Source organism: Odocoileus virginianus, chromosome 17 (assembly GCF_023699985.2).
Source record: "Odocoileus virginianus isolate 20LAN1187 ecotype Illinois chromosome 17, Ovbor_1.2, whole genome shotgun sequence".
In the NCBI taxonomy this organism is placed as follows: Eukaryota; Metazoa; Chordata; class Mammalia; order Artiodactyla; family Cervidae; genus Odocoileus; species Odocoileus virginianus.
The window spans coordinates 24,862,413-24,886,575 of NC_069690.1; the positions used below are offsets into that span (position 1 = coordinate 24,862,413).

Here is a 24,163-nt window from a genome sequence, read left to right on the forward strand (position 1 = left end):
ATAAGCAGGGCCTTGGAAGAAGAAACAAGGGGGCAGTGAGACAAGGATGCTTCCAGAGGGAATACCATGTTGGGTGCAAGGAACCACATATAGTTTTTAAAAATTATAACTATAACATGTAAGGTGTAGAGAGATAGGCCTGGTTGGGAAAAGTCTTACATACCATGTAAGGGCTTTACACACCACCCTTAAGGGCAGCAAGGAGGAAGAAAAGGGGGCAAGTGTGAAGAACACTGGAGGGACAGGTTTCCAGCTGAAACGAGCAGGCAGGAATATGGGGCAGGAGCAGCCATAGTCTCTAGTCTTCTAGGTTTTGTCAGAGGTTGAGTCAGGGATTAGAAAATTCTCCTGGAAGCCAAGAACCCCGAAAGTGCCTCCTTGGTGTTCCATCTAGGTTTCCCAAATGCCTCACCTGAAGGGTCTGAGAAAGCTTTACAAAATCTCTCTGCACTTGTTCACTGACATCTAGTTCAGTCTGCAACCTCTGAGCTTTGTTCTTCTCTTCAAACATTAGTTGTTCGACAGTAACCTAAAAAATACAAGTTTTGAATGAGGATTAATGCTGGAAAACCAGAGGTCAGTCACTCAGGAAACCTGGGCAGCACTGTTTCCTGCTGTGAGATAGGAAAGATGGTGCCTGTCACATTTCCGTATCCTGTTTGTCTCCCTTTATTTCAGTCTTCAGAAGGCAAGGGTGCAAGCTGCTTACGCTACCTGCTCTAGATCCTAAAGTGAATTGAGTATTAGAGCCAAATTAAATGAAATTGCAGGCCCCACCTCTCACCCCCAGCAGCCCACTGATAATGATTAATCATCAAAAAGCAGCTGCTGTTAAGATCAACAGCTATCATAGCAACAGGGAGAAACTTTAGGGCTTTTCTCTGACAATCACGACAGTTAAGCATCTGCCAGGAAAATCCTCTCTGAGTCAGCCTTAGGCAGCCCGGCTATCTCCAATCTTCCTGACAGAGACTCCACCAGGACCTGTGCATGTGAGCCTTTCTAAAAACAAAGGACTATCAAAAAACACAAACAGAACACTTTTACACTTAAAAGATCAGACCACAGCCCCCCTGAAAGCAAACTTCCCCCACAATTAGCCCCATGCACTTTTATTCTAACAGGACTAATCAGAATTGTGGGCAGCAAATACAATTCAATGTACTATTGGATAAAATCAATCGAATGGAATGGCACTTCCAGAGCAGTGTCTCTGGCTTCAATGGTGTCAAGTCTGGTTCATGGCCTTCAGCCAGCAGGGCCTGTAACAGACCCGCAAAGCTGGCAGTGTGTGGAGACCTAACCCAGCTCTAAAGAGAGAAATCCATTTTCTCCCTGAAGCAGAGAGTTGCCAGCTTTCAGAAGGGGGCTCTATCAAAGGAGCAGGGCTTTTTTTTAAACAGGGAAGATGTGATCCTACATCCTTTACATTGTTGTGGGTTTTTTTAATATTATTTATTTATTAGGCTGGGCCAGGTCTTAGTTGTGGCATGCAAACAAAGCTGTGGCAGGTCAGATTTAGTCCCCTGACCAGAGATCAAACCTGGACCCCTTGCATTGGGAGTGCAGTATTAGCAGCCACTGAACCACCAGGAAAGTCCCTGTTTTGTTTTGTTTAAATGAAACTACCAACAAAAATGTTTCACCTTAGCAGCAGTTTCTTTCTTCAGCTGTTCTTCCAACGTCATTTTCATCTCCTGAAGACTCTCGAGCTGTTGAGACTTCTCTCTTAATGTGGACTCCAACTGTAAAATTAAGAAGGAAAAAGCTGAAACACAGAAACTCCCTGCAGGTGACAGCACACCTGCCAGAGGAGCCTGCAGCCTGAAGAACTGCATCCAAATGCTCATCTTCCAGGGCCTTGGACACTGGCTATGCTTGGAATCCTCTCCTTACCCTCTGGTATCTGTTGATTTTCAATTTATTCTTCAAGACCTATTGTTTCTTTTTATTAAACATTTATTAGGTACCTCCTACGTGCTGCAGGAGAGACAGACATGTAAGTTAACTGTGGCATATGAAAATGGATGAAGAAGCACTTAATTCTGCCAGAAGTTGGCAAGGGCTTCCTTGAAGAGATGACATCTGACCCTTAAAGGGGTTGTAAATGGGAGAACATGGAGAGAGAGACTCCAAAAGGAGGGAGTGGACATATATAAATAATGAGTTAAGGAACTGAGCTGAGTTCTTGCTACCTCACAGCACAGGGTGCTGGCCCTGGAGGCTGAGGCCCAAGAGGCAGGGGAGCCCAGCCGGGCTACAGGAACTACTGAAGGGTTTTAAACCAGACTGGCTCACAGTCAAGTTTATAATCTTTAAAGATCACCTTGGTTTCAATACAAAAATGAATTGGAAAGGGATACATTTTGGAGTCAGGGAAAGAAGTTACACTGTTACAATGAGTCAGGTGAGCACTGAAGTCAACCCAAACAATGGGAGTGGGAGAGAAGGACACATTGGGACACTGGCGACTCCTGCCAGCACAACCTTGATAGCAAGGGGGGCCGAAGCCAGACGGCAGTGGGCGGAGGAATGACTGGGAGGTCAGGTAGTGGAGATGACTCTTTCAAGAACTCTGGGCATAAAAGGAAGAAGAAAGATCAGTAGCTGGAGAAAGAAGTGCAATTCAAAGAGAAACTTCTCCCCTCTTTACTAGGAGACCTCTGAGCGTGGTTATGCAAAATGGAAAAAACCAATCAACACGTAGAAGTTCAAGGCCCACAGTGAAAGAGGAAGACAGCAAAGACGCCAGGAAAAGATATGAGTGGTTCAGTCAAAACACATGTGCAGTGACAGAAGACTGGTCAGAATCAGGTCATCATCCTTTCTTAAGATGCAAGAAAGAGAAGGCTGGGAGGAAAAAAGCAAACACATTACTGCAGAGGCAAGAGCTGAAGATGGTCCTGCTTATGATAGGGGTACAAGGCCATCAAGAGGTGAGGTGAGTGGTGACTGAACAACCACTGCAGGGAATGGAAGGGAACAACTAAGAACAGATGAAAAGCATGAGCAGCATGTGGCAGCAGGAGCAGGCATGTTACTCCTTCCAGTGGTCCAAGAGGCAGAGAAGGTGGACGCCAGGATTAGTCTGGGGTTGGGCATATCAACAAGGTCAGCAGAAGGACAAGGACGAGAGGGCTTGCAGGCACTGGGGGGAGACGAGCTAAAGAGACAAGCCCTGTCAGATGCCACTTAGAAGCAAAGAAAGCAAAGTCATGAGGAAGCTGCTAAAACCAGAAAAGGAAAAGTTGAAGGAACTGAAGGTCTGATTGATGTTCTCAGGCAGATAAACCTATACGATAAAGGGCTAGAAAGATGGTAGGCTGAGGTCAAGAGATATGAGCCTGGAATGTGACGTCAGAAGTGGGGCAAGGTGCAAGCAGGAGTGTGGCAAGGAAGGGCTGGGTGGAGTAAAGTTCACTGATTCAAGAAATTATGAGTCCAGTGAGCTGAATGGGTCATTTACCAGAAGGTGTTCATGATGTCTTAAGAGACGGAGACTAAGCAAGTGGAAAACATCACCTCCTATTTGTAACAGACTTCATACGTATTTCCACGGTAGCTTTAAGTATGTATCATGTTAAGACCATGCCTTGGGTGGTCCAGTAGCTAAGACTCCATGCTCCCAATACAGGGGGCCAAGGATTGATCCCTGTTCAGGGAATTAGATCTCACATGCCACAACCAAGACCCAGCGCAGTCACTTAAACCAGCCAAATAAATATCCTTTAAAGAAAAGACCATGCCTTGCCTGTCTTCCCACCACAGTGGAAGCTCCAGACTGTCACATCTCAGTCTTCCCTGTATCTCCTCCTGCCAACACAGAGCAGGCTCTCACCAGATGGTCTCTACATCATCAGCCACTATATTCCGTCCTATTCCACTATACTTTTCCCAGGAGTTCCTTGAAGGCAGGGACTATGTTCTAACTATACTTTATTCCTTGAGTCTAGCACAGTTGGATTCAATAAATACCTACTAGCTGCTGACAGAATCAATTTCAAACTCATGAAACTCACCTGTCCTTTTTCTACTTTTATTCTTTCTAATTCAGCTTTTAGGCTAGAGATGGAAGCTAGGAGGAAAAAAGGAGACATGTCAGCATTTATTATTTTGCATTTAAATCTTAAAATGCCCTTTTGTACCATAGCTCAATCTCAGAACGAAAGGAGTCAAATGTACTGAACACAGTGGGTAGGGTGGTGGTGGGGGACCAACATCCCTTCTCACAATTATCCCCAACCAATCAGCATAACATTCAAGCTCATGTCAAAGTCAGAGCACACACAAATGAACACCATGGCATAAACTATCTCTGCCTCAAATACCGACACTTCACTATGTGGTGGGGTGGTGCCAGGGTAACCCTGGCAGAAGTCTGTTAACAATTCTAAGTTCTGGAGGAACTGCCACCCATCTTCTCACAGGCTCCAGTGTCCGGGTTCAAGTCCTGAGTTCCCTGTCTATTTAGTAACTGCCAGAGAGGCCACCAGAGCTCCTAAAAAGATGTTTGGGTTTTTTTAAACTCCTTATCAGGGGCTTTATCAGAACACGTGGGAAAAGGGACTGAGGCCTTACTTAGTTCCTTCCTATACTTTTTGTTTTCTACATTCCAAGACTATTTCTTATAACCAGAGAGAAGTTTTATTTAGTGCCTCCAATTCTAAACTACATCACTTTTATCTTCACCTATTTCTTCTTTGCAGTTTTCTATTTCTAGCTGCAGAGTTTCTTCAAGGTTTTCTTTTAAACACTGTTCTGCTTGAATCTGCTCTTTCAGGAAAAGTATTTCAGCCTTCAGCTTTTCTTCCATGTGATCTGCTGCTGTCCGCACATTAATGATATTCTCACGGTATTTTAATACCAACTCCCGGAGTGCCTGGATCCAAGAAACAAATAGTTATTGGGTTTTTAAGGGTGAAAGAAAATAAACAAAAAAAGCTAAAGATTTTCTGCAACCAGAACTTCAGATATTATTTTAGATAGTTCAAAACTCAGGACTTTGAACCCAACCCATTCTTGGCTTCAAGAGGCAGGTGTCATGCCATGTTAATATTCAGTGTGTTACAGAAATAAGATAACATTGCCAACCAAAAACTGTATATTGTGAACTATATATTTTTCCCTCAAAACTGTTTCATAAATGTAAAAATTTAAATGTTGGATGACTTACAATGTGGGGTTCACTATGAATAGCTTAGACACTTCCACTATTACCTGCTTAAATTTGAGAGGAGTTAGTGAATGAGGTCCAAAAAGACTGAAGCTCAAAAGCAAGTGTGAACTCCAAGATGACAAAATATACCTATTTATTTATTTATTCATTCAAATAAACACTTGTTGAACATCTACCACAAAGGCAAAGTACTGTCAGGTCTGAGGCAAATATGCAATGAGAGGCTTTCTAAGGTGATCAGCTGTTTTTCTGTAATAAATTCAGTTTAAGTCTTATTTTACTTTTTCCCTAAATTGTAGTTGTCTTCTTCTAAAAACCCTCCCAATTATATCCTAAAGCAACCTTACAGTAAAAACTGGGATTCTTAGATAACTACCAAATGTATATAAATTAAAGAACAGCAGGGGACAAAAAGTAATTGAAAATCTGTATCAAGAAAAATTTCATTAAGATTTATTAAAGAATCAAGCTTTACAAGCTAGACTGGTTATAACCTTCAAGGATTCTGGGAATTTCTTAAAAATCTAGGTATTAAAAGTCTCTATAGAACACGGAAGACAGGAATCTTTCCTGCCAAGAGAAAAGTTTGACAAGGAAAGTGGTATAATGACAGCAAAAGTAGACAGGTCCCCAAAACGTTCTCCCTGATGATATCAGTCACCAGCTCAGAAAGGATAGAGGGCTCTTCAGAGCGTCTGTAACCCGAGCTGAGACCACAGGCTGGGGGAGGGCAGGGAGACAGCAGGGCGCTAAAAGGGAGGGCAGGCAACGGAGCCTGTTTAAGTAAGTAAATAAGAACAAAAAAAACGTCATGTTAACATCTATACAGGAAAACAGAATGAGGTCCAAACAGTAGGGGATGAATCTGTAGGGCAGGATTAGGAAACATTGTTACTTACAAAGCTATAAATCTCTGTAATATCTGACTTTTAAAAATTTAACAATTATAAATTTCTTTTAAAAAAAAAGACCAAAAGATTTTACAAGAAATATTTTTCTGAGAGTTGCTTTATGAAATCTCATCTTTGCCTATTCAATTTATGTTTACTTGGGTTTAGCCCAAGATGATATTTTTCATATAGTGAAAGATTTTTAAACATGAATATAAAGGCTGGAAAAAGTTGAGATAGTTATAAATGTCTCAAGAAACTTCAGGCTTCGCAGCCCTGATTCACCCAACCACAAAAGAATGGAAGTGACCAAGTGTTATAAAAGTTATCAGAAGACAGAAGGAGTGTGTTGTATCCCAAGTGCTATACAGAAAACCTAACATCACAAGGAGCCAGCATGGAGACCCCTTTCAAATATTTCATTTCTGGTGCATTCTCAATTACCCTGCAAGAATAATAGAGACCTTCAATTTGGCAAAAGATTCTTAGATACAGCATTAAGAGCATAAGCCAACAGAAGAAAAGGAGAGATAAATTTGACTTTATCAAAATTAAAAACTTTTATGTTTCAAAGGACACCATCAAGAAAATGAAAAAGACAATCCATAAAATTGGAGAAATAAAATCATTTATTTACCAGAGAAAATACTTAAATCTAGAATTTATAAAGAACTCTTATAACTCAAAAAAATAAAAAGCAAACAACCCAATTTAAGAGTAAGCAAAGGTTCTTAAAACAGGTATTTCTCCAAGGAAGATATAAAAATGTCCAATAAACATATGAAAAGATGCTCAATAGCCAATAGGGAAATGCAAATTAACCTTAGGGAAATGGAAATCAAAACTACAATAAGACACCATTTCACACCCTAGGATGGCGATAATCACAAAGTGAGATAACAATGATTGTCAGTGAGAATGTGGAGAAATGCAGCAAATCCATTCCTAGGTTAAACCCAAGAGAAATGAAAACATATGTCCACACCTAAACCTATACATGAATGTTTATGGCAATATATTCATAGTCCAAAGTGGAAACAACCCAAATATCCATTAGTAGACAAATGGATAAACAAAATAGCCATATAGTAGAGTATTATTCGGTCATAAAAACAAATGAAATACTGATAACATGCTATATGACATGAATGAACCTTGAAAACAAAAAGATATATGAAAGAAACCAGACACAAAAGACCACAAGTTGTAGGATTCCATTCATATGAAAGAAAGGACAATCTATAGACAGAAAGTAGATTAGTTGTGGCTTAAGGCTTGGGGAGGAAGGGCTGAGTAAAAGGTAAGGGGATTCTCTTTGAGGTTATGAAAATGTACTAAAAGTGACTGTGGTGATGGCTACACATCTGAGAATGTATTTTAAAACATTGAATTGTACACTTTAAATGGGTAAGTTATTTGGTAAGTGAATTATATCTCAGTAAAGTCTGTTTTTTGGGGGTTTTTTTTGGCCACATTTCCAGTTGCATCCAAGTGGCTGCAAATGGCACTATTTTGTTCTTTTTTTATGGCTGAATATTCTCCATTGTATATTATGTACCACATCGTCTTTATCCATTCATCTGTAGATGGACATTTCGGTAGTTCCCACGTCTTGGCTATTGTGAATAGCACTGTTATGAACATAGGAGTGCATGTATCTTTTTAAATCACAGTTTTGTCCAAATATATGCCCAGGAATGGAATTGCTAGATCATATGAAAACTCAATTTTTAGTTTTCTGAGGAACCTGCATACTGTTCTCTATGTGCCTGTACCAACTTACATTCCCACCAACAGTGCAGAAGGGTTTCCTTTTCTCCACACCCTCTCTAGCATTTGTTATTTGTAAACTTTTTTAAAAAGAAGAATTTATAGATATTTCAGAAAATGTACTTGTTTACATTTTTTATCATATAGAAAACAAGTTACCTCCATAGTGTCTGGGAGAATGAAGTCTTCCGCTTGTTGTAATGACACATGCAAGCTATGCTTTCCCTGAAGACTGTCATTATCTTTCTGTAGCCTCACTAGTTCTTCTGAAACCTGTTCCCGTGACTGCATCAGCACTGCCTAAAATAGAAACAGACACTAATCACAGCCAGAAAGGTAAATCCTGTCTGCTGATAACCGCACCAGTGAAAAACAAAGGTCAAACGAAATAAGGGCTGAGGATGGAGGGTGACAAAGCTCTGTAAGACTCACAGAAAGCAGATCAGAGATTTACTGACCTACAGCCATTACGTATATTCAAGGGGACAGGAAATGAAGCAAGTACCTGAGCTCATTCTCTGCTGTTTCCACCAAAAGCTTGAAGGTAATGAATTTCTTCCCCTACATCCCTAGGACCAGCATCTCTAGCTCAATGGAAGAGATTTACATAATTGAGACTTGTATCAAACACAGTGCGTATTCCAAGACAACTCCTATTTCCTCAGAGCACGCATCCCACACGAAGTAGGGAGAAACAGAAAGCAGTGACTTCATTACACACATATGTGTTCAAGCTCAGGACCACTGTGAGTGGCCCAAGGACCCCAATATTAGGAAATACAGGGCATTTGAGGAGTTCATTCTTTTTTTTTCTTTTTTCTTCTTCCCATTTATTTTTATTAGTTGGAGGCTAATTACCTTACATCATTACAGTAGTTTTTGTCATACATTGAAATGAATTAGCCATGGATTTACATGTATTCCCCATCCCGGTCCCCCCTCCCACCTCCCTCTCCACCCCATCCCTCTGGGTCTTCCCAGTGCACCAGGCCCGAGCACTTGTCTCATGCACCCAACCTGGGCTGGTGATCTGTTTCACCCTAGATAATATACATGTTTCAATGCTGTTCTCTTGAAACATCCCACCCTCGCCTTCTCCCAGAGTCCACAAGTCTGTTCTATACATCTGAGTCTCATTCTTAAAATGGAGCACGTTCTTACTTTTTCTGCTGGCTGATGTATAAAACAATTTTAGGTATTTCCTGTGAATTTATATCAATATAAAAGTTAGTCAGCTAATTTGAGTATAACATACAATTGCAGATAAAACTGCAGATACAATTCTGTAAAAATATTTCTGATAATTTTTAATACTAACCATTGAACTTAAACATACACTCAACAAGATTACTCCACCTTCAACATTTGTTTAACAACTACTATTCTAACCAAGCATTTTACTGCCTACGGGAAACAGGGATAACCAACAGACTGCCCTAGAGAAGCTCATGGAGCACTGGAGGGAAAGACAAGTAAACCCAGAATCACCAACCATACTGCAGGTGCTGTAACAGACAAGGGTACCGCGGTGATAAAAGGACAAAGGGTATCTAATTAGCAGAGAGGGTTCAAGAAGATTTCCCATAGAAGGTGACCACTGCATCCCGAAGGACAAATAGGCTGCTGGTAGGAAGGCAAGGTCATGCAAAAGCTTTGGTTAATTCTACCGGCTCTTATTTATTTCAGACCAGAATGGTGCCTTATGCTTAATTTCAACCCACTTACAACAAAATATTAGCACTCTACTACCTCTTGGATATGAAAGAAGGGAAAAGAGAATATGTTTATATTTGTTTATTATTGTAACGAGGAAAACAGAAAGATAAACCAAGAATACTTGTAAAATATCATGTATGGGAGTGGGTGGGAACTGAATGAAAGGATGAGGGAATGGCAGTGAAATTTCTAGTGATCACATATGCTTATAGTCCTGATTTATGAACCATGTTGCTTGTTCAAAAAACAAAAAAGGAAATCAAAAAAGAAGAAAATAAAAAATGTAATACACAGCTCCATTTGCTTCTGTTTGTGTTCAAAGTGACAACACAACCACAGAGAGAAAAACCAGTTCAAGTAATCTCTGAACACAGCATCCAGACTGCAAATCCTCACCTGGGATGCATTCTCAGGGTAAAAAGAACTACAGTTGTTCTTTGGTATCCACAGAGTATTGGTTCAAGACAGCTCCCATACCAAATTTGAGATACTCAACTCACAGCCAGCCCTCTGCATCCACATATGCGGACCCAATGGATATGGAGGGCCAACAAAGAAATGCTGAGCTTCACTTAATAGGTTTGCTGTTAGTAGCAGTATTAATGTAGTCATTCTAAAACTATTGTGTCCCCATCTTAACCAGGTGATTGAACTTAACGTCACCAACAACGGAACCAACCATCATAACATGCCTCTTGTTATGAACTTTCCACTGAATCATTTCATCCATGTAGTATTCTTTCCAAAATGTCTGACCATGTAGAAATAATCAGACAAATGCGCTGTACAAGGCAAATGGTCTGGACTCTTATTAACAATGTTAATGTCCTAAATGCCAAAGGAAAAAAAAGAAGTGGGTGACTATTCTAGATTAAAAGAGAATAAAGTGACATGACAACAAAGTAGGAGTATGTGATCTTTGACTGGTTCCTTGATCAAAAAGTAAAACCAGCACTAAAACAATCAAGGTCTTTGGGGGACAGTGGTTACATTTTAAGCACATAATAACAGTATTGTGATTACTAGAACAATTTCTTTGTTCTTTGGAAATATACATACTGAAATATTTAGGAGTGTCATGATGTCTACAACTTACTTTCAAATGGCTCAGAAAAAAAAAATACACATGTACATTACATAACATCCATATATATGAAAGAAAGAGACTGAGTAACAACTGGAAGCAATAAAACGTGGCAAAATATTAACTGGTAAACCTAAGTGAAGATCTTATGAATGTTTAGTCCATAAACATCTCTAAGTTTGAAAATTTTCAAAACAAACAGTGGGAGATATCAAAATTCCAACCATTACCACAGCTACTCTTCTCTGAAGAGAAGAAACTGAATAATGAAACTTTGCCAGCATTTAACTGTTTTTGAGGTCAGATTATTATTTCATAGTCTCTAATTAATGAAACAACATGAAACTCTCTCCAGTCAGTGTTGAGAATGAGATGTTCCACAACAGACCAGGGCTGGTATTCAGGGGTCAGCTCAAGGCCATTCATATACTGACCCAATGCCCCTCAAAAACAATTACCATACAACCTAGGGTTTGTGTGTTTTCCTGTCATCCCTGGAAGAGATGGACAAGAGGCAACTCTGCAGGATCTCTCCAGCAGGACCAACACTGCTATAATTTACAAGGGCCATCAGATGCAGGGCTCCAACTCTGAGAAAAAGGAAGAACAAGGCAAATGGAGCCTGCCTGGGGAGGAGGAGGCCCAAAGCTGGAGAAAATTCTGCAGAGGTTCCAGGCAGCTCTTCTTTGGGAAGCTATCTGTTTCTATTCCTCTCAAAATTGACAGCCTTCTGGAAGTTCTCCATTACTGTAGCAATTATGATGCACTTTTATCATATCATAACTTCTATGAAATTACTGAGGCTTTTTTTTTTTTTTAAATAAGTCAGCAGTCCAGGAAAAGTGCAATAGCTGCTCAAAAGCTGTACCTCCTAAGAGGTTAACTTTTAGCTTGTATTTATAACTGAAAATTAAATGCTAGTCCATAGTTTATTTTGTTTAGATTTCTCACAAGAAAGAAAAGTAAGTTAAAGGTGATCATTTTTTTTAATCAAGAGGTAAGTTTAAAAAAAGAATAATCTCTTTACATAATCTTGTTCATTACTAATGTTCTGTAGGCTCTGAAGAACATAACAGGAACCACTTTGGCCAGGAAGATAAAGTCACATCAAAGATTATTTCAAGACAGAATGCATTTAATATGTTGTTGTTAAGTCACTAAGTCATGTCCTACTCTTTGAGACCCCATGGACTGCAGCATGCTAGGCTCCTCTGTCCTTTATGATCTCTTAGAGTTTACTCAAAATATTTACCATAGTTAACGTTTATTTAACTGTTAACTCACCATCTGTTCCTGAACATCCCTCTTTGCCTGGGAAAACCCCTGCTGTAACTCTTCAAGTAAGATTTCCGATGCTTGGGCTCTTAGGACAAGTGCAGAGATCTTGAAAGAAAAAAAAAAAAATCATACACAGAAAATATGGCTATTAGGAATCTGGCTATTCTGAAACTAACTCTACCATCTCCTGCTTAATGTCCAGAATTGATTGATTTAGTAGTTCATAAAACACCACTCATCCATCATTCAACAAATATGTATGAACCTACTGTGTACAAAAGTCTCAGACTTTCAGATGAAACAAGGCAGTACCAAAGTCCCCAGGGGTCAGCCACTGCCGTACATGAACAATGCATTATATGGTCTCCAGACATAGATATTAATCCATGCGATCCAATTATGAATATTATTCTTAAAAGAGCTAATTAAAAATCAAAAAAATTTTGAAACTGTCCACACAGACAAAAACCCACACAGTTTAAAGGATAAACAAATCTCCTCTGAACTAGCTGCAGTCTTCCAAGATGATGTACTTAAGAGAACAGATACATGAGAAACTCCCCTGAATTAGTTTAACGTCCCGATAAGGGGTTTATGTACAAATTGATGACTTGTATATAAGAGTGGTAAAATAAAAATAAATTTGGTTAGACATTTTAAAAATGATTATTTTCAGAATTCTGTCTCCAGTAGTGGCAAAATAGGTAGTGCAAACCAACATTTCTCCTGAGAATTAAGAAAACCAGACAAAAATAAGGCAAAAAATAATCACAGAGCCAAGGACCAGACTGAGGACACTTGGAGAACCAGATGCAGTCTCTGCAACAACTCTTCTCCAAAAGCACGTGCCAATTCCAAAAGAAACAGATGTGACACTGAGAAATGGAGCAGAGCATCTCAGAGCCTCAGGAAGAGGGGCAAAAGTTAAAGAGTCCAAGACCCACTACCCAGAGGAATCCCTGCTAACACCCTGCACTTTGGATTGGGTCCCCAAAGGGACACACCCAAGAGTATAAGGAAAGAATTTAAAATAATCCAACCTTCACAACTGCATATAATCTCAATTCCTGTAAACAAATTAAGGTGATCCATGATTGGATTATTGGTGACCCACAACTAGTTGTCTGCCTCTAAGAAAAATTATTTCAACAATTTTCATATATAATGTCTAGCACTCAAGTAAGAATGCACAAGAAAAGACTGTGATAAAAAAAAACAAAAGGAAGTGATAAAAAACAAAACAGAAATAGATCTACAATGAATCCACATGTTATTAAAAACAGACTTTAAAATAGCTGTATTTGATCTGTTTAGAAATTTAGCCCCACCAGAGATTTAATGGAAACAATAAAAACAACCAAATGGAAATAATAAACTAAAAAAATCAATTATCCAAATTATTAAAAATTCAATGAATAAGTTTAACAGATTAGACCTACTGGAAGAGAAAATTAGTGATCCTACAGTAATAAAGACAAAAAGATGGGAAATAAAGAAGATTAAAGAAGCCATGTAGATGCAATGCTAATGTCTAACATATAAAAATATTTGAAGATAGTAACAGTCAATGGAAATAACTGGTAGAGTTAAAATTAACCTATGCAAAAACTCCATAATTTCACACCTACATATACTCAAGAGAAATAAGTCCACATGTCCACTAAAAGACATGTACAAGTATGTTAGAAAGTGTGTTCACTCACAATTGTCAAAAACAAGAAACAATCCAAATATCTCTCAACTGCAGAATGGATAAATGAGTTATGCTATAATCATGTTATAGAATATACATAGCATTTAAAAACCTAACCACTGATACACAGAACAGTATAGATAAGTCTCACAGACATAATGACCAAACAGACTGGATGCTAAAGGCTACATACCATACCATTCCATTCACATGAAGTCCAAGAACAAGCAATACTAAAAACATGGTGTTAAAAGCTAGAATACTGGCTGCCTCTAAGAACAGCAGGTGGGGTATGTACTCATTAGTAAAGAACATAAAGGTATTAAAAATGGTCTGTATCTTGATGATGATTTATTACCTGGTAAAATTTTACACAAAATAAAGCTCACCAACTTGTACACTTGAGATTTATGCACTTTACTGTATCAATAAAAACAAATGTTTAAAGAGACATATGGCTGAGAATATTCAAATTATGATGTAAGACACTGGTTCAGAGATCCAAGATACTCTGTGAACTCCAAACAGCAGAAATATGAAGAAAAATACAGAGGTATATAGTGGACTACAATTGCTAATAACAAAAGACAAAAGAACATTTTTAAAAAGAGCTAGGGAAAAAATGACATTTAAAAAAAAAAAATGACATTTTACCTTCAAAGGAGCAACAATAAGACTGATAGCTGACTTCTCATCAGAAACATGGAAGCCAGAAGCAATGGAATAATAACTTCAAAGTGCTGAAAGAAAACAATGTAAGTACTCAGAATTCTACACCTGGCCAGAGTATCCTTCCTGAATGAAGGTGAAAGAGAAAGATATGTCTAATAAACAAAAATGTGAGAGAACGGAGAGTTCTGGCACTGTCCAAGAGGGACTAAGCCCACCAACGCCATTCTCTCCCCCAATTACACCCAAAAACTTCTGCGTAAAATATAAAAAGCAACTACCTGAGGACTCTAAAAACTAAGCAAAAGCAGACAGTTTAGGGAGGGAAATCAAAATGAGAAGACACAATTCATACAGCGGTTTACTGCTTATTTGGGGTTTTTTCCTATTTTCTTGCCAGCATGAATCTGACAGTGGCTCCAATTGTAAAGATTGGAGATGCTGCAACAAGAGATGCAGCAAGCAGCACAGGATGAACAACTGTCTTTCTGATCACAGGGCCAGGACAGGGTCCCTGTGGGCTGAAGCATAGAGTGGTACTGAGAGAGAAAGCTAGAAAAGGATGCCCTAATTCTGTGCGTGAACCAGCCCAAGTCTCACACTCACCCCTGAGCTATATACACACAGGGACACAGCCAGAGGAGCATGTCAAAGGCTTTCAAAAATGAACTGACATTAGAACTACCTACTACACTAGGCAAGACAGAACTTATGAACTGAACCTAATCTGGGTAACAAAACTCAGTCTCACAAAAAAATATTCATAATCTCCAAGATCAATCTAAAAGTACTTGACATTGAAAGAATCAGGAAAATGTGGCCAATTCTCAACAGGAAAGAAAATCAACATATGCCAACCCCATGATGACCTAGAATGGAATTATCAAAGATTTTGAAGTAGCTATTGTAACTCTGCTGCCTAGAGTAAAAGTAAATACTCTTGAAATGAATAAAACATAGTTCTCAGTAGAGAAATAAAAACTAAAGAAAAAAAGAAAAAATGACTATCACAGAATCTGGCACAAAAACAGGTGAACAGACTAATCAATTAAAACAGAGTCCTGAAACTGACCCACACATATATGTTCACTTGATAGTTTACAAAGATGACCTTGCAGAGCAATGATAAAAAGGTACTCTTTTCACTAAATGGTACAGGAATGGACTATCCAAATGAAAAAAAATGTGTAAAAATTTACCCTTATCTATAGCTTACACATAAAAGTCAGTTCTAGATGGATTTTGGATATTAATGTGGGTAGCTATAAACGCTGAAGCTTCTACAAAATATATAAAATATCTTCATAACCCCAGGATCACGATAATAATCACTAAATCATAAAGAGAAGGATCAATAAATTTAACTAAATTAAAATTAATAACTTCTTCAAAAGACATCATTAAAATAACAAAAACATAAGGTACTAGGTAGAAGACATTTGGGACACATCACCAAACATTCTAACAAGATTATGTATGTAAAGGACCCCTAAGAGATCCTCCAGGGAGGCCTGGCGTGCTGTGATTCATGGGGTTGCAAAGAGTCAGACACGACTGAGCGACTGAACTTAAGAGAAAAACAAGCGAAAAAAGAGAAAGAGAGAAAGACAACCCAATTTAAAAAAATAAGACTTAAGAAGTAATTTCACACATACACGCACACACACAACAATACCCCAATGGCTAATAGACACGTAAAATGCTAAATAACCTCAATGCAAACTAAGCCACAATGAAATACCATTACACACCCACCAAAACAGCTATAATTAAAACAAAACAAAGCCTGCCAAGACTGTGGACCCACGGGAATTCTTCTCATACTTTGCTGGGGAGAGTATAAACTCATACAACCACTTTCTGGCACTATTATCTCCAAAAGTTGACATACATTTTGAACATTTTGACCCAGGCATTCCACTCCTAGGCATATACCCAGCAGCAACATGTGCATAAAGTCCTACACAAAAATTTCAAAGTAGAATTATTCATAATATCCCAGAACTGGATACAACCCAAAGGCTCATCAACATTAAGATGGATAAATTATAATACAGCCATATAATGAACTGTACAACTACAACAACAATGAAAATAACAACTGCCCCACATTTGTAACCAGGAACGTCACAATGTTGAATGGAGAAAGACAGACACAAAAGAATACAAACTATATAATTCACTTTGTAAAATAAAAAAGCAGACAAAACTGATCTAATGGTGTTAAAAGTTAGGGCTATACTTCTGGGAAGAAAATAGTACGTGGAGGGGGGAAGTGAGGGTTTCTGACGTACTAGCTAATTTTCTTGGCTAATTTTCTAGCTAATCAGTCAGTGTTGGTGGTTATACAGATATTAGTTCAGGTATGTTTGGTATGTCTGTATATAAGGTTGGGGGTTTTTCTATGCATGCTACACTTTTTCAAAAAGTCAAGAAGATAACTAGTATCTTTCTTGTCAGCAGGTTTCTTGTGCAGCAGAAAAACCTAATAAAAATCAAAGGGGAGAAAGGAACCAGGCTCTCCTGATTATTCACTAATCAGTTATTTCAAAAGTTATTTTCCTTAAATCTATAAAACAGACACCAGAGAAAGATCAGTTTGAGATTATTTTTAACTGAAGGAAAATAACAGAACTGTCAGATCTTCAGGGCAAGAAAAAAACATTCCTTTGTTTTCAGAACTCTCTTATTTAAACAACTCAGTCATCTCCCACGGGTCACATTCTAAAACCCTCATTTACCTGGTGACTTGAATCTTCAGTGCTCTGTTTTATGAAGTCTTCCAATTCCTGTTTATCTTTCATTGTCTTCTCTAACTGATCATTTGCTTGCCTTAGCATCACCTGTAGTTTTTTCACCTATGCAATTTTAAATGTCAGTTAGAAGGAAGTAACAGAATTCTCATAGAATATTTTTAAATCCCTAGCTCCAGAAAATTTTAAATATAATCTTTTCTTCCTGAGAATCGTATTTGTCAATTTGAGAAAAAACTGAGATGAATTACCTTGCTCAACAACGATATTGTGCTTTACAGTTAACAAAACGTTTTTCATACCCATTTGAAAATAGACGCTTTTCCTCTCCTACGTCTTCTAGGCTAGGGCCCTGGCCTCCCTGACTCTAATCTATCTTCATTCTCCAGTCTACAATCCACACTAACACAATAAATATTTCTAAAATCAAAGTCGAATCACATTATGTCCCTACTTAAAATCCTTAAATGCCTCCCAAAGTCTTCAGGGTAAAATGTAAACCCCTTCAGTCATCACAACACTACTCCCCTCAGTGATCTTATCATGGCCTTTCCTTCGGAGCTTCCTTTCCCACCATTTTCCCCCACTCTCTCTTCTCTCTCCCCTGACCCTCACACGCCCTATGCCTAGCCACATGAACTATTCATACTCCCTGGAACACACAAATTTTCTTTCATGACTGTTCCTTCGTACATCTTTCCTCTTCTTGAACACCCTTTCCCCATTAGCTCTGAAACAAACTTCGCTGCACCCTAACCCTAACCTTCCTTAGTTAAAAGCCCAGAGTTAAGTTAGATGTCTCTGCTCCTCACCTAGTTCTATCTGTACAAGAACAAACCACACTGAATGGATGGCTTGGGTTGAAACACTGAAAACTCCCCATGGGCAGTACTGTGTTCTGTCTGTGTCTGAACACTCAGAACCCAGCAAAGTGCCTGCACAGTTGAAGCAAGAGCAAAATGTCTGACATGACTATGGAACCCAAGATGACCCATTCCTGTACCAAACTACCAGAGGTCATCTATTGCTGTATTAGCTTCACAAACAGCTTTAGAAATTTAACTTTGAGACATCATAAAAACACACACACACACACACACACATATGGAGGAAATAAATGCCAAAGGCATCTGAAAATATTAAGCCATCATTCTAATCAGCTTAAGCTTAAAGACTAGGGTAGCACTTCCATAATAACCAAAGAACAATCTGGAAATATAAGAAAAAAAGTTATTTTTTCCTTATATATACTTTCACAAGTCTACTCTCATGAAATTCTATATTATTTCCTAAATGTTATCAAGGAACCCACTATTAGGCACTGTACTTGGAAAGTTCAGTTCAGTTGCTCAGTTGTGTCTGACTCTTTGCAACCCCATGGACTGCTGCATGCCAGGCTTCCCTGTCCATCATCAACTCCCAGAGCCTACTTAAACTCATGTCCATCAACTCAGTGATGCCATCCAGACATCTCATCCTCTGTTGTCCCCTTCTCCTCCCGCCTTCAATCTTTCCCAGCATCAGGGTCTTTTCCAATGAGTTGGTTCTTCGCATCAGGTGGCCAAAATACTGAAGTTTCAGCTTCAGCATCGGTCCTTTCAATGAATATTCAGGACTGATTTCCTTTAGGATGGACTGCTCAGATCTACTTGCAGTCCAAGGGGCCCTTAAGAGTCTTCTCCAACATCACAGTTCAAAAGCATCAATTCTTCGGAGCTCAGCTTTCTTTATAGTCCAACTCTCACATCCATACATGACCACTGGAAATCACTGTTTTGACTAGATGGACCTTTGTTGGTAAAGTAATGTCTCTGGTTTTTAATACGCTCTCTAGGTTGGTCATAGCTTTCCTTCCAAGGAGCAAGTATCTTTTAATTTCATGGCTGCAGTCACCATCTGCAGTGATTTTGGAGCCCCAAAAAATAAAGTCTGTCACTGTTTCCCCCTCTATTTGCCATGAAGTGATGGGACCAGATGCCATGATCTTAGTTTTCTGAATGCTGAGTTTTAAGCCAACTTTTTCACTCCCCTCTATCACTATCAAGAGGCCCTTTCGTTCTTCGCTTTCTGCCATGAGGGTGGTGTCATCTGCATATATGAGGTTATTGATATTTCTCCTGGCAATCTTGATTCCAGCTTGTGCTTCATACAGCCCAACATTTCACATGATGTACTCTGCATGTAAGTTAAATAAGCAGGGTGACAATATATAGCCTTGCCTTACTCCTTTCCCAATTTGGAACCAATTTGTAGTTCTATGTCCAGTTCTAACTGTTGCTTCTTGACCTGCACACAGATTTCTCAGGAGACAGGTCAAGTGGTCTGGTATTCCCATCTCTTTAAGAATTCTCCACAGTTTATTGTGATCTACACAGTCAAAGGCTTTAGCTTAGTCAATAAAGCAGATGTTTTTCTGGAACTCTCTTGCTTTTTTGATAATCCAATGAATGTTGGCAATTTGATCTCTGGTTCCTCTGCCTTTTCTAAATCCAACTTGAACATCTGTAATTTCACGGTTCATGTACTGTTGAAGCCTGGCTTGGAGAATTTTGAGCATTACTTTGCTGGCGTGAGATGAGTGCAATTGTGCGGTAGTTTGAACATTTTTTGGCACTGCCCTTCTTTGGACTGGAATGAAAAGTGACCTTTTCCAGTCCTGTGGCCACTGCTGAGTTTTCCAGATTTCCTGGCATACTGAATGCAGCACTTTCATAGCATCATCTTTTAGGATTTGAAGTCGCTCAACCAGAATTCCATCACCTCCACTAGCTTTGTTCATAGTGATGCTTCTTAAGGCCCACTTGACCCCACATTCCAAAATGTATGGCTCCAGGTCAGTGATCACACCATTGTGATTATCTGGGTTGTGAAGATCTTTTTTGTACAGTTCTTCTGTGTATTCTTTCCACCTCTCCTTAATATCTTCAGCTTCTGTCAGGTCCATACCATTTCTGTCCTTTATTGAGCCCATCTTTGCATGAAATGTTCCCTTGGTATCTCTAATTTTCTGGAAGAGATCTCTAGTCTTTCCCATTCTGTTGTTTTCCTCTACTTCTTTGCACTGATCACTGAGGAAGGCCTTCTTATCTTTCCTTGCTATTCTTTGGAACTCTGCATTCAAATGGGTATATCTTTCCTTTTCTCCCTTGCCTCTTGCTTCTCTTTTCTCAGCTATAAGGCCTCCTCAGACAACCATTTTTCCTTTTTCCATTTGTTTTTCTTGGGGATGGTCTTGATCACTGCCTCCTGTACAATGTCACAAACCTCCATCCATAGTTCTTCAGGCAGTCTGTCTATCAGATCTAATCCCTTGAATCTATTTGTCACTTCCACTGTATAATTGTAGGGATTTGATTTAGGTCATACCTGAATGGTCTAGTGGTTTTCCCTACTTTCTTCAACTTAAGTCTGAGTTCATGATCTGAGCCACAGCCAGCTCCCAGTCTTGTTTTTGTATTGTATTTGGAAAGGTCTTGTCAATCTCAGCATATCTGATCTACCAAATCTTAATTTCTGTGACCCTATAAACTAACCTTAATTCAACAAATTTATGACAAGACGTAGGCAATAAGCAACAAAGAGTCCAAATACTGGTTAATGTAATATTCAATTAAGCTTTTATCCAATAAGCAATAGTCAACTCCTTATTTCCCTAACCCTCCATATCATAAAGCACTTTCCATGTGTATGCATTCATGACATAACCTGTCTAGGCCTTGAGCAGAAGGAACAGCTGAGCTGACCAGTGTGGTACTGGGCAAGCTAGCCATGCAAAGACACACAAAAGCAAAAATTCTGTCATGTCCTTCCACTGGAAATGTAACTGACATCACATGCAACAGATTATTTCAGACTTCACAAGATGGATAAACTTCATAAAGCAAATTGGGAGGGCTGAAAGGCAATTAATTCAGCACCTCCAATGAAATCAACAGCTGACCAGTTTTGCACACCCCAAAAGAAACTCACCTGGTCTCTTGTTTCAGCCTCCTGAATCTGAATTCCTTGTAATTGTTTTTCATAATTGGAACACATATCACAGCGTCTACCAAGTTTATTTCCAGCATTGTGTATCTGAAGGACACCAAAATAATCTCTTATCAGCAAGAACAACATAAGCCCACAAAACATACATGAGGAATACTTGTAGTCTTACCTATGCTACTCGAAGTAGAAAACAGAGTAAACAATTTATTCAGGGACTTATGGCAAGAAGTTATAATACAGAGTTGAATTCTAAAAAATCCTAAGTCCCATACAAGTATGATAGGAAAACAAGGGACACAACTTTATCACCAAGAGGCTCGGGACCCCAAACTACCACATTTGAGGAAAACACAAGGAAAGTAAAAGGTACTATACTGTGGCACACAATTTAAATCAATACTAGCCAACAACAGAAGACAGGAGCTCGGAGTGCCAATTAACCATTTCACCAGCTCCAAGCACAAAGCAGGTATGAAACAATTAAGTAGCACCTTTTCACATGTTTTGCATAAGCCCAAGGGGAATAGTTTCTTTCAGCCTAAATAAGCTGTTCCACTTGCTAACCAAGTTTCTTTTAAAAAAAAAAAAAGTGGCCCTGAGTAAAAGAAAGCACTAGAAGTCATAAAACGTGAATCCCAATCCAGGTTTTGCCTCTAAGTCAAAGGGGAAATTTGAGCAACTCACTTGACCTTTCTGAGCCAGTTTCCTTATCTCTAAAGTTGGAGAAAATCATACCCTGATTGTCTCATTATCATCAAGAAGGTCAAAGAGAAGAGGTAATGTGAAAGGGCTTTGTAATCTGTAAAGCACTATGCAACTACATATTTACGCTTTTATCTCCTAATCTTACTTCTTAGTTTGCAAATACTATTTGCAGGAAAATTAACCTCATTAAAGGTTGCCTACTCTTCTCTCCCATATTTTCCAGCCCACCTTAAACTCACTCTCAGCATCAACTACTGAAAAGCATCTGTACTTGAGACCTCAAAGAAAGATCAAAGTATGAATCTTAGAATACACTGAGATTATGCAAAACTGCAAAGCAAAACAAATTCAGCTACACAAACTTAGCTATGCTATTCAGGCAGATCACTCCAACTGAAGATGTGTGACGTCAGGTGATGTTTACACTCAACACAACCAGCTAGTAAGTTCCCTTCTCTGTCATAACAACCTGGAACAGCCAAAGCAGAAAAGGTAAGGGTCAGACAACATGGATTAACACCCATTTTTGGGCAACAAGTGTGAGCACTAGCTCCAGGGGCTATCTCTTGAATGGACAATAAATCCAGAGCTATCCAGGATCCCTCAGAGCAAGCAAGAGGCAAAGACAGGAGGAGAGCTCACCTCTTTCTGCAAGAGATTCCATTCTGTCTCACTGACTAGGCGGTAGCCACTGGGGGACACATAAGCACTTTCCATGCCCTGTGTGACACTCGACAGGAGGGATGCCGTCTCCTCTTGTTCCGGTGTCATCGCCTTGATTGCTCTCTCCTGATCTTTGGTTAACATAAACCCACTTGGCATTTGCAGTGACCCAAGGGAAGCGGTATCAAAGTTCTCAGTTACCGAATCTGCTCCTACCAACGGTCCGAAATCTGATTCGTCCAGGTTCCCAGCAGATTTTGCTTTGTAGTTATAGCCTAAAGCTTTGGATTGCAGCGAGCCTGAAGTTCCCAGGCTATCTGTAGACTGTGCTCTCCTGAGTCCATCTTTAAACACATCATTGTCTGGTTTACTGAAAGGATCCCCAGATGGCAACAGTAAGTCTGCATCCAGAGAATGGACTGAACCATGGGTGCTATCTAAATGTTCCTGAAATGGGAAAATATATTGCCAAGTTAGACAATTCCTGTTATTTTCAAAGAGAAAGACTACCACATTTTATAAAGTATTTTGCCACATGTTACACATGACAGTCTTTAGTATGCTGCCTCTGTATATTCACTGAGCATACATTTACTGATGGTCTTCTATATGCTGGGCACTGAACCAAGCACTCAGGATACAACTGTGAGCAATCTCTGACCCCAAGATGCTTACAGTTTCATCAAGAAAATAAACAAGTGAACCAAGGAAACAGGCTATTAGAATATCATACTTGATAAAATGATGACAGGCTTCAGCTACGTACTGAATGCTCTGGAAGCTCAACAAGAAGAATTCAGCCCAGACACAGGAAATCAGGAAGGTCTCCTGAAATTCAGTGTTGGGTATACTGAACATGGGGTCCTGCTGTATATCCTAGTGGAGATTTCCACCCAGCAGAGGGACAAAGAAATCTTTAGATAGAAATTTGGGCGTAACCACCATATAGTAATAATTATGACAGCAAATCAGAACACCTTGGATGAGTCTGCAGGATGAGAAGAAAACCAAAAGAAAATTTTTGTCTATTTGAGAGATGGACAAAGGAAGGAGTAGCCAGAATAGAAAGGAAATAAGGAGAATGTTATACGCTGGAAACCAAGTTTCAAGCAAGATGTAATCAGCACATTACATAAGGCATCCATCAAGTGAAAGAAGCCAGACACAAACGGTCACACACTGTGTGATTCCATCCAAGTGAAATATCCAGAATAGGTAAATCCAGAGACCAAAAACAAATTAGTGGCTGCCAGAGGCTAAAGAGAAAATAAAGTAGGGAATGAGTCCTTAATGATATATGGGGCACTCTTCTGGAGACAATGAAAATGTTCTGAAATGAGATAGGTGATGGCTGCACTACACTGTGAATATACTAAAGGTCACAGAATTGCACATTTTAAATGGTTTATTTTTATGTGAATTCCATTTCAATTTTTTTAATGTGGTGCAGTTCATTTCAGTCGCTCAGTCGTGTCCGACTCTTTGCGACCCCATGAACTGCAGCACACCAGACCTCCCCGTCCATCACCAACTCCCAGAGTTCACCCAAACCCATGTCCATTGAGTCGGTGATGCCATCCAACCATCTCGTCCTCTGTCGTCCCCCTCTCCTACTGCCCTCAATATTTCCCAGCATCAGGGTCTTTTCAAATAAATCAGCTCTTTGCATCAGGTGGCCAAAGTATTGGAGTTTTCAGCTTCCACATCAGTCCTTCCAATGAAAACCCAGGACTGATCTCCTTTAGGATGGACTGGTTAGATCTCCTTGCAGTCTAAAGG

General features: G+C 39.3%; 1 protein-coding gene across 1 annotated transcript in view; it reads right to left on the reverse strand.

Annotated features, from left to right (window-relative positions):
- Nucleotides 1–24,163, reverse strand: part of RABEP1 (rabaptin, RAB GTPase binding effector protein 1) — a 93,015-nt gene that overhangs the window by 3,174 nt on the left and 65,678 nt on the right. The window contains exons 9-17 of the mRNA XM_020912956.2: nt 22,364–22,831; nt 20,999–21,103; nt 17,018–17,134; nt 11,921–12,019; nt 7,996–8,136; nt 4,690–4,879; nt 4,020–4,075; nt 1,647–1,745; nt 413–529 (exon numbers count right to left, since the gene is read on the reverse strand). Of these exons, the coding sequence (XP_020768615.1) occupies nt 413–529; nt 1,647–1,745; nt 4,020–4,075; nt 4,690–4,879; nt 7,996–8,136; nt 11,921–12,019; nt 17,018–17,134; nt 20,999–21,103; nt 22,364–22,831 (1,392 nt within the window). The remainder of the gene's footprint in view (nt 1–412; nt 530–1,646; nt 1,746–4,019; nt 4,076–4,689; nt 4,880–7,995; nt 8,137–11,920; nt 12,020–17,017; nt 17,135–20,998; nt 21,104–22,363; nt 22,832–24,163) is intronic.